We start from the raw sequence: 11,388 nt of genomic DNA on the forward strand, positions 1-11,388 counted from the left end.
TATCTGTGCAGAAAAAGTTAGTTTTCCATTCAACATAAACAGCTTTAAGGCCTGTTTTCGCACTTTCTAATGTATTTTTTTTACAATTTGTGTACCATGGCGAAGAATTTTGACACGTTTTTTTTATCCTATTCTAAAAAAGGATTTTAGGTTTTAGGGCAGACAATAAATGTTGTAATCACTTCATTACGAAATGGAACTATGTTTCTTTAAAGGGAAGAATTTGTGGTGCATCTTTATCAGTTTAGACACTTGATTACAGCAACGCCTCCATTTCTGCCTGATCGCATGGTTACCAAACCTCATTAATAGGCAACATGCAGTATAAGCAGCTGGAATTTGATCAAATTACAGAAGAAGATTATAATGATAAATTTTTATGAATTATACCTTGTATAGATTAGACTTACTATTTCATAGCTAAAGTGTTTACTGTCTTTGTCGAGTTTTTTTGTTTGATCCAGGTTCTCTGGTTTCCTCCCACCTTGCAGAACTATGTATTTCGTCCCTGGTTTGAATAAGTGTGTAAATGTGTGTTCACAAGGACCTGTGATTGACTGGCACTTTAGAATTGATTCTTATTTAAAGCCAATTGTCTCTAGTATAGGCTCTGGACTTTACTTTTATTAAGTTGGTGATGCACTTCTCTGCAGGTCATCATCCGCTAATAACACTAACCCCTTTGGATCAACGTTCTGCTACGGGCTGCAGAGGATGATCTTCGAGGTAAGAGATTTCTGCTTTGGTATGTGGTGCTGTGACCTGTATTTGAATTTTGGCCTTCCGTCCACACAGAGACTGTGTTTTCAGTCAACGAAAACGTAGCTTTTTGAAAACGCACTCCATAGTTGCTAAATTTAAATTAAAGTTTTCACATCGCAGTGTGGACTGTAAAAATGTCTTCCGAAGTCTTTCAAAAAAAACGATGACCCAGAATACGATTTGCGCATGCGCGATACAGGGACGTAAGTGTTTTCAGACCTTTCAGTGTGGAACTTTTGGGAAACGATTCAAAACAAAAGTGTGGACACGGATTATCCGGTTTAGTGTAGACGTAGCCATAGTCGATTTCCTGGGACACACAGCAGTCTTTAAAATGTGTACAGAATGTTGCAAAAACATCTAGTAAACAATTGTTTTTTTTAGACTGGTTTGAGCTGACAGGAAGTCTACCATAGCTTAGATAACTACTCGATATAAATGTGGCGGGCAGAAAACCAGACCTTCTACTCAGGGGATTTGTTTAATGAATTGCGATGCTGGCGCGCGATTATATCCACAGGGGTATGGGTGGTTTTCTTAAAGTCGGCCGGTGAGCGTAGACCGGGTAATTTCAGGTAATTCTACAAACGATGAAATACTTGATACACACATGTCGCCTCTGTCGCTCTGCTTTCAGGTGATGCAGAATAACCACATAGCATCAGTGACCCTGTACGGAGCCCCTCGTCCTGCCAGCCTTCCACGTGCCGAGTCAAGTGCTCACTGAGATTCCCGTCTTGTCCAGTAGGGGCCCACCAGTGCAGTGTGCCTTTCCTCACTGCTGCCATTACACAAGCTAGAGAGCCATGTGCTGGGTGTTCCTCGGTTATCCTTCATCTTTCTGCTGCACACCAGGATGGGTGTCCTCCCTTCATCCTATTTATGGAAACGCACAACAGCCTGCGTTGCTACTTCTCTTTTCTTCCTCTGTCAGTGTTTCTGTCAGAAAAGCATAGTGAAGCATTTACACACACATATACACCGGGACACATTTACATTTGTGAACATCTGACAGGCTTACAGTAGCTGTTACCGATTTAGATTTCAAAATTTGTCTTACATAATTCAAAACCTTTTTTTTTTTTTGCTTTCCTGTTGCATTAAACACTCTGTAGATATACCTTCACTTCATTTCAGTACAGCAGTGATGGCACACAAAGCTCACCCTGAAAGATACTTGGCGTATTGGCATCTACTGCATGAATTAATTGATTACAATAACCCCCCCCCATTTTTTTTTTTTTTCTTTTCAGGAATGCGTGATGTAAATTATTACAAGCACAAATGAGTTGCGTGGCGAAGGCGTGTCAGTGCTGCGACCTTTTTCTTGCACGAGTTTCTCGCATACAGACACAAAGTGGCCAGCATGTCCCTTTGCAGTGCTGTGCAGTGCAATCTTCAGCTTAGCATTTAGTCGGTTGGCCCTCTTCTTTGCGTGCTGTTTAAAGGTAAAGCATTGATTTTTCACATTTGCACTAAACAGGCATCATATTTACTTGATTGACTTCTTGACTTCTTTCCATTGAGGACTGTTGGGATATAAGTGTGGGAGGAAAACTCATTGATTTTTAAGCCCTTAATGCAGCCTTTTGAACTTTCATACAATATTTTTCCTCTCACTTTTACCCTGTTTGTGCATTCGATTTTACAATTTCATGCATTTTCAATTAACTTAAATTAATAATTAAAAAAAAAAAAAAAGTTAAAACATTTGCCAAAGATGGAAAAATACTAAGCAGACCATTTTCATTTGACAGAAGTTAATACCTTTTTTGTTTCCGGGTTACACCCCAGAAATCCTTATTATTATAATTATATACTCTTTATTTAAAGCTATTTTAGTACTAGATATTCTATCTTCTCAAACATTGTTGTGTGCTTCTTCTTTTTTTTCTGGTTTTTGGTCTACAGAGAGGTCTGGTAGTGTATATGTCCCAGACAGACGTGAAGTTTTTCTGTCTGTCTCTGCTGCCGTGTCCGTTGATGTACAGATCTGTAAATAGGGTAATCTTGAAGTCTTCTCCATTTAAGCTCATGGTACAGTGTGGGTTCAGATCAAGTTGAACTCTGGAAATCTCTTGTCAAATACGCTTCATATTGTCCTTTCCTATTGAGTTTTAAAACCTGGGTGCTTCAGATGCACACTGTAGCAGCAGCAGCCCCATGTTTGACCAGTGTTGGGAGACAATGTAAGATGACTGCAGTGTTACAGGACTGCTGAAGGATTTTTTTTTTTTTTTTTTATGTTCATCTAAATAAGGGGGGGGTCTAATCGTACGGCATTCGTTGGTGGTTCTCTTGCTAAATAAAACACACCTGATTCACCTCATCATTTCATTACCAGGTTTGGAGTTGTGTTTAACAAGAGAAGTCATGAATCGTGCTACAGTGTCACTCTGAAGGACCCATGTGTTTTTAAAAATAAAAAATAAAAAAATGAAAACTGAGCCCTACAGTGTCGAATGCTTTTAGATAGAAATGTGTGGCGATGTTTTCTTCTGTAACAGGAGTGTCTGCCTCCACTGAACAAAGCTGCAGTATGTGTTATAGGCGTATGTGGGCATTGATTGGTCTCCTGTGCATATACACAAGGAAGGTTGTGTTTCATGTTCTTAGTTCTACCCCCTCGCTTACAGTTCTACATGGAAAAAAAAAAGTAACTAAAAGCTGCAACCTGTTGTTAGGACTGTCATCTACTACCAAGTTTGACTTGAGTGCAAATTAAATTATTTAAACTGCTGTGTGTATGATTGAGCATGTACAGCTAAACTAAAAAAAAAAAAAATGGTGTACTGTCTGTTACAGCTGCACAAGTATGTATGAAAGGAAAAATGTGAGGGATGAGGAAATCAAGTCCCAAACTTTTAGTTTAAAAAGTACTTTGGTACAAAATCCATGGAAACCCTGTTTACCTGTAACGACACCTTTTAACATTTGTGGCACCAGATGATTCCCAGCAGGTCATTCAGTTGCTCGTGACTCAACGTTCACACTGGTGGTTGTGGCGCTTCAGCAGAACGAAGCATGCACTTTGGAAGAATCTAGTCAAAGTTCTTACAAATAGCTTTTACATTCATACAAGGGTATTTTTTACGTGCACAACTCGAAGTCTCAAGTTCAGAACTTCATCCAGGAAAATTCTGAAAGGAAGCAGCACAACCACTCAGTCTGCCCATTTAAGAAACATTTTAGGAGAGTAGTTTGATGGGCCAATTGCCTGCCCAATCTCAGGTGGATTTCTTTTTTGAATGCCGGGAACAGGTTTTCATCAGCGTTCTTACTTCCTGTTTATGACATTATGCTAATGTTGCATTGGAACGATTCAGAAACGGAACTTCTGTTCGGTGTAATTCACATATAAATGCTATGTATTGTAGTTCTGACATATGTTTTCACCCCACCCTCCAAAAAGATTTTTGTTTTGTTTTGTGGATTCAGTATATTTAACCCATTTCTGGAAATGGGATTCTTAATTACACATGAATTACACTTCATTGCAATGTGGTGTTTTGTATTTCGCAAGCAACACTTAGAAAATTGGTATTTAACAGGTATTCTTTTTTTTTCTCTTTTTTTGTTCATTTGTTTTTAAAGCAATAACTCTTAGCTGTGGTAAAGAATTCATCGAAAATGGCCAGCTATAAGCTTGCACAAGGCCTCTGATAAACCCATGCAAAAATGCTGTGACTAGTTTTTCTCTCGTCTAGTCTACTGAAAGCACGACGTTTGCAATTTTATAAACTGCATTCATGTTTTGTTCATTAAACATTGTTACAGTGTGTTCAGCAAGAATAACATTTGAAGACTGGATGTAATAAATATGGGCAAAATTGTGTTGTTTGTTTGTTTGTTTGTTTTTTTTCTTTTTAAAGTGAAAACCAAAGTCTTAGATACATAGTGCATGCTCGAATTCAGTGCTCTGGCATTAACAGTTACACTTCAGTAAAATTCTTATAAAGACGACTGTTTACCAAACAATAAACAGCAGATGATTTCGACAACGTTAAAAAGAGGGGAAATAGAAACATGCTAATTTGGAATAACTGAGATATGTGATCATTTGAGTATGTACTATATTCCACATTCTTGTCATTATGATGAGGCTAAATTGGATGTGCTCCCCTGGGCTTTACTGTCTCTATAAAACTTCATGCATATGTCCTTGGCCTCCACAGTTTGCCGTTATAGATTGTAACAGTGCCATCAGTAGCAAGGGTAATTATATTAACATCAAACGTCATCTCTGAGCTGAAACGGTCGAACCCTTTTATATTCAAGTCTTTGTCCTTTTACAGCATGAACTTCTCAGTGCTTCACAAACACTTGCATGTCATAGTCAGCTTCAACAGAATCCTCAGTCTTAGCTTGTTTGTGTGTGTTTTTTATCCATTTAAAGGGTTCAGCCGTATGAGCGTGATTAGTATGACAGCGCACGCTAGGGTCATGTAGGAGGTTCCACATAAGCCAGATTTGTGGCACATTTAGGCTGTGCACCACCATTAGCTCACGGTAGAAACATGGGTCAAACACCTGCAGGTGCGGTGCGGCTGAAGGACGCACAATTCCAAAGGTACGGAAGCCTTCGTGTCGGCTTGGCTTAAGACCGATCCTGAGCAGACACATTCCCAGAAAGACATCGTCAATAGGGAAGAGTTCCACTTCCTTGCAGGCTGCATGCAGCCTAAGAGCAGTGTGGCCTGACATGACGAATCCTCCGCCTCCTGCATATGAAGGATAGATCTCCTGGCCATATATAAATTCGGGCACAAAATATTTACTGTCACGTCTGCGAATTGGTTTTGCATGAAAGATGATGTCCCCGACAAAAAGATCCTCATCAGCCTGCCGCCCTGCAAGCATTTCCAGAATGTTCTCGATGTTCACATAGACGTCCACGTCGCCCTTGAAAATGAACTTGATGTTTGAACAGCTCGAGTTGACCCACCGGAGGAAGTGGGTTTCTTTAAGAGTCAGATTGAAGAACGTGTCCTCAAAGTCCCAAAGCAGAATGTCCTTGAATGCATGGCTCTCATATGCCAATAACCGGTCCCACAAAGGAAGCGCTGTAACGTTCTGGGGCACACCAAGAAGGAAAACGGTAATAATGTTTATTCCTTTCTGGGCTTCGCCTTCTTTGCCCCATGTGCGTCGCACGACCTGTCGCTTATCAAAATCTACTGCTACTGATTTGATGGCAATCAACAAATAGGGTGCACCTTTAAGCCCTTTACATTTCTCTGGCTGGTCAATGAGCATGTTGAACTCCCGCTGGTCTTTCCTTCTGAGGTATTCCTTGAAGTCAAACTGAGGACGAGTGGGTGCATTGGTAGTTTTCACTGTGGGCTTTTTCTTTCCACCTTTTGTCTTTAATTTAGCTTGGCCTTTTGGAAATTTCAATTTAGCCAGTGGTTTAGATTTGGTTTGTGCCTGGTGTGTAGGCTCATGATGACAATGAAGCAAATTAGACGTTTGAGATGGAGGGTTTCCTTTTGTGGGCGCTCCAAGAAGTGCTCGAGAACTGCTAGAACCATGTTCAATACGAACCACCTCCCAGATTGGTGTTAAACTCTGGTGAGCATACCACAGTATGCAGATTAGTACCAGCAAGATGAGGGTGCAAAACACATCTCCTTTAACATGGATTCTCCTCATTCTGTTAAACACTGGATTTTAACAAGCCTTCTTTTTTTGATTGCTCACTAAGCATGGAATCTGCAGATTCATCATACTGTCACGGTTTACTCACTGCCAACGATTCCAACCAAACCAGACTCCATTTGGAGTGATGTTTATCACCTGCTTGAGTGTGAGCTTGATTTTTCCCAACTGGGATTTTTTTTTTTTTCCAGCATTAAAAAGAGAAGCGATCTGAGGAACTACAATCCGAGTATGTGGCAAAATATGGTCATTTTTAAAGCTTAAAGTTGTCTTTAACTCACACTTCCATGTCCCATGTCAATGGTAGATCCTAAAAACAGAAATACAGTATAGCATTAGCTAAACATAAACAGTTAAGAGAAGTCCAGAATTATTGTAATCATTCTTGAAAATTACTGTAATTAAAATCCTATTCCTGTATATATACAACTTTCAAATCAAATTAAAATGAGAATAAAATCAAGCCAAAACATTTTTAATAATGTATAACAAAACACTAAACCACACAGTATTCCAATATTAAAACTGTGAAGTGTAAAAGTGTAAAATAAATAAAGTGTAAAAATTTTAAAAATTATAATTATTACTGAAAATTATTACTAAATATAGAGAGCTCTTCAGCAGATTTCTAAATATGTAAAATGCTCAGTTTTAAAGTTCACATATACTGAACAGTTACATCACTTGATATAGGCTGGCAAATAAACCCTGTGCATCTCAAAAAATTGTATATCAACATATAAACAATTCGACTTAACAAAAAAAACTCCAGTGCAGGTTTCACAGGATTCTTTGTGGCCCATGTCAGAAGATTTCTAACTTTATATGTGCTTACATTAACATTCCTTGTATGTCCAGTGCCCTATGCACTGATGATCCATAGAACTAAAACACCCCCCACTTAAGACGTGAATAACACTTATCTCTTTACAATGCCATGGTCGAGAGGTGGGATATATTAGGCAGTAAGTGAACAGTAAGTTCTGTGTTGGACGACTGGGTCAAAGCATCCCCACAGCAGCAGGTCAGGTGGTACATTCCTGGTATGCAGTGATTAGTAGCAAGTATAGTAACAAATATGGTCCAATGAAGGACAAAGCAGTAAACCAGCAAAGGGGTAATGGCACCCCGACCTCACTAATGTGAGTGCAGGCCTGCATGTCTGGTCTCATCCCATAAAGCAGCTTCTGAAGCATAACTTCTTGAAAACGTTAATGCTGTTGATTATAGAAATGTGCCAAAACCCATAGTGCATCACTGTTCAGAGTGCCCATGCTGATCTCTGTCCACCACAGAAACCACCTACAATGGGCATATAAGCATCAGAACTGCTCCAAGAAATATGTATGTATGTGTGTATGTATGTATGTATGTATGTATGTATGTATGTATGTATGTATGTATGTATGTATGTATGTACTGTATGTGTGTATGTATGTAAGTATGTATACCACAGCAACACTATTGTGCTTTTTACTTTTTATCTTTTTATCTTTTTGAATTGATCTTGTGTTTCTATCATGTATTTTTGTGCTACTTAAGCAAATAGGTATATTCAAAGCAAATGTTTTTAGAATCAGCATATTTGAAGCGTCAGTCAACACGACGTACTTTGCTTTTAAAGGGTAATTTGTCAAGAGTGTTAAATGTGTCCGAAGAATTGATTTGATAGTGTTCGAGATGGTTTCCGTGTAAAAGAGCAATAAACAGGCCAAGGCCTGGACCACAAGTAAATCGTATTTTACTTCTTTTTAAATAGAGATTTAATGGGTTCTGAATTGAGCTGTTTGACATTTTAACTTTGGTATATAATTTGTTATTTTTTATACTAATTGGCCACACACCACACCCAAAGGTCTCCTGGGAGCACAACAATATTAGGTACTGTAGGTGGTTTTAACGTTATGGCTGAACAGTGGATATTCAGCTACACTATCATAGGGGGTTTGTTAGACATGAAGGAATGACGTTTGCCATGTTTTTATTTTTATTAAAAAGAAAAAAAGTGTGTCTTCCTGATCCATTGTCTGAGTTGCATTGCGTTTTAGTTTAGTTTGGGATTTGTGCGTGGATAAGGCAGAACTGCAATTTCCTTTAGCCTTTCTTGGCTGAAGAGGTCCAGATGTAAAACATCCTTCTTGCATGAATCTTTTTTCTTTGCCAGAGGCAGGAGTCAAGTTACAATTCTAACATGTAGAGCTCCATTCCCTACTTTGTGAAAACTTTTCTTCAGTTTTGTAACGTTAATATTAAACTAGCCACATCTCACACTGAACAGTTATAAAAGTTTTTTTGTTTGAATCTAATAGTAACAAAAGAAAACTTACCAAGAATTGGTATCTATCCAAAGATACATTAAAACTCGAGAAGGACCATTCATAGGATATGGTTCCATATAAAAAAGCGTTGAACGGGATATACTATAAAAAAAAGACTATAATAAAATACTATTACAAATTTAAATAAAATCAGCAGAGTACTGATGCTCCTTACTTCACGCTGCGGCTGGAAAAGACGACTTGTTTTAAGCACGCGACCCCTTTAAGTAGCTAAAGGGGTCACGTGACAGCCAGATGCCAGCGCAGCAAGCCGCGCGCGCGGTGGGTAGAGGTGAGGTAGGAGGGCGCGTGATAACGCTACAGCGGGGGTTTGCCCAAGTTGCAAATATGTTACTGTCGTTGGTTTGAAAAAAATTATTAAATATATATTTCACGAAGCAAATGCATTACATGAAATTCACGTCTGAGACATGGGTGTGAGCTGTGTACCTTTTGGTCATCCTGCTGCTTTGTCAGTGACAGAAATGTGAAATAAATCAGCAATTGTTTTAACAAACAACAAAAAAGTCATTTTTACATTTTCTGATCAGAAATTGCATTTAAGCATGTCTAAATCTTTTCAAATGATTATGCACCGTTTAATATGCTGCTGGATGCAGTCTGCATGGATCCTGCTTTTTAGTGACTTGGAGTGAGGTCCAGGGCAGGTGAGGCACTGGACATACAGAGCCAGATTTACACATATATCAACCATAAAGAAAAAAAAAATATTACATTCTCAATAACTTGGTTTGATTAGGCAATGTTCTTTTTTCCCAGATTTTCATTTTCACTTGGTGGAAAGGTGTGGGATGAACCAGGGAAGAACCTGTTAGGTTTTTACAATGGCTCTTTTTTTTTTACAATACAGCTAGATATTCATTCATACAACACAAATGAAAATATACATTGCATAGTCTTATCTTTATTTATTATAATTATGAACATATTTTTAAATGAAATACACAGGCCCATCTTTATGGATGTTTGAAGTAGTTCAGTTAGCTATGGTGGGTCTGGCATTATTTATCACTGCCCTTCTAATTTCAAGAAATTTTGGACGTTACTTATAGTCAGAGATGGGAAGTAATGAAGTACAAATGCTTCTGTACTTAAGAAGATTTTTTTTGGAATCAGTAAATTACTTCACAATTTGGCTTCTTTTTACTTAAGTACATGTTAGAGCCCAAACTTCTTTACTTTAACTTGAGTGAAAAAGTGTATTTAGTACTTTTACCAGAGACTTTTAAAACATGAGTATCTGTACTTCTATCTGAGTGAAGGATGTGTGTACTTTTACCATCTCTGATTATTGTATTTTCCATTTTGAGTGCCCATACAGTGTAGACACATTTTGAATAAAGGAAAACAGAGCTAAATTAACAGTAAAGTTGTAATTATAGTGCAAATATTTAAAAGCTATTTTGTTTCCACAATCTGTAAAATTTGGTTTGCGCTAGCTAATAGTAGAAGGAATGAGTCATCTGGGATGTAAGTCATCAGGGATATGAGTGTCATTATTTAAGCCACCATCATTACAGAATGGGTTTTGGCTGTCTCTCATGCTACTGTTTTTTGCAGTTTTATTGATATTTATAGGTCTATAAACAGTATATTGTGATAGTCGTGCACATGCACTTAGGCTCAGGTCAGTTTGAATGGGATTGCACAGTCAGAAATGAGGCAGAGCTCCTTGGCTTCTGCACTTTATTGTGCCTCGCTGGGAAGCTGAACTCTGCAACCTTGTGATTTTCACAATAAAGATGATCACAATCGTAGAAATTCTTAACACAGATCAGAGAGATCGTTGTTGAAAAAAATGTTTACCTCACATTTTATTATATTTAGTTTTTATTGAAATTTTATATTGAAATATTTCAATAACAATTACAATAACAATTCTCCTGACTGCATGTCTCTGATGCAAACCAACTGTTTTTGGCCAAAAATATCTATTATTATAGCTATAAAACTCTTTCATTTTAGCTATGGAGAATGGGCCATTTTATGTAGCTTCTCATTTCACTTCTTGGAGTGACAAGTCTAATTTTACTGGTTTTTTATTTGATTCTTGGGGTCTCATCATTGGATTGACACTTTTATTGGAGACACTGTTACATGCCTATTGTCATTAATGTAAGTATAGTAGCAATTTTCCATTGGGCAGCAGCATATCACACCATTGCTTGATAAATAATCTGAAAATCTAAACTTGAATTGTTATTTTCTAATTAAAATAAGGATTTGTCTTTTTTATACATATTGAATTAGATCTAAAATTAAGTTGTGTTGCTGACAGGTGTTGTCCTCCTAGTGCATCAGAATATCACCAGAACTAAAACAAAGTCTATAAGCAGTGGTGATTAAAATCACATCTTATATCATTTATACCCACAGGGAGGGTAATTTATGCCACATTTCTTCACACAATCATCAGTTTTACCCATGTCTTGCCTGACTGAGATGCAAGAGAGATACTGTTTTCTCCAATCTTTCATTATTTTTTTTATTTTTTTTATTTTTTTATAAAGTTTTGCCCTTTTATTCATCCATTTGTCTTTTTCTCTTGATGGGCAAACGTTTTTCAAGAAAAAAATGTAATTGTATATGCTGTATTTTGTTTTACATGACCATTTTTATGCTTGCTATT

General features: G+C 37.7%; 2 protein-coding genes across 3 annotated transcripts in view; one reads left to right on the forward strand and one right to left on the reverse strand.

Annotated features, from left to right (window-relative positions):
- Positions 1 to 4,595, forward strand: part of phaf1 (phagosome assembly factor 1) — a 12,874-nt gene extending 8,279 nt beyond the window's left edge. For both annotated transcript variants that reach the window (XM_083552109.1, XM_083552110.1), the window contains 2 exons: positions 654 to 726; positions 1,400 to 4,595. In XM_083552109.1, the coding sequence (XP_083408235.1) occupies positions 654 to 726; positions 1,400 to 1,489 (163 nt within the window). In that variant the 3' untranslated portion in view covers positions 1,490 to 4,595. The remainder of the gene's footprint in view (positions 1 to 653; positions 727 to 1,399) is intronic.
- Positions 3,185 to 8,961, reverse strand: b3gnt9 (UDP-GlcNAc:betaGal beta-1,3-N-acetylglucosaminyltransferase 9). The gene is made up of 2 exons (XM_083552111.1): positions 8,748 to 8,961; positions 3,185 to 6,730 (listed from the first exon to the last, which is right to left on the reverse strand). The coding sequence occupies exon 2, from the start codon at positions 6,412 to 6,414 to the stop codon at positions 5,068 to 5,070; it is 1,347 nt and encodes a 448-aa protein (XP_083408237.1). The 5' UTR covers positions 6,415 to 6,730; positions 8,748 to 8,961; the 3' UTR covers positions 3,185 to 5,067.
- Between the last annotated feature and the right edge of the window lie 2,427 nt (positions 8,962 to 11,388).

Source organism: Silurus aristotelis (genome assembly GCF_946808225.1).
Source record: "Silurus aristotelis genome assembly, chromosome: 10".
Classification (NCBI taxonomy): domain Eukaryota; kingdom Metazoa; phylum Chordata; class Actinopteri; order Siluriformes; family Siluridae; genus Silurus; species Silurus aristotelis.

Excerpts from the sequence above, each read along its gene's own strand:
- b3gnt9 (XM_083552111.1), bottom strand. The coding sequence starts at position 6,414 with ATGAGGAGAATCCATGTTAAAGGAGATGTGTTTTGCACCCTCATCTTG.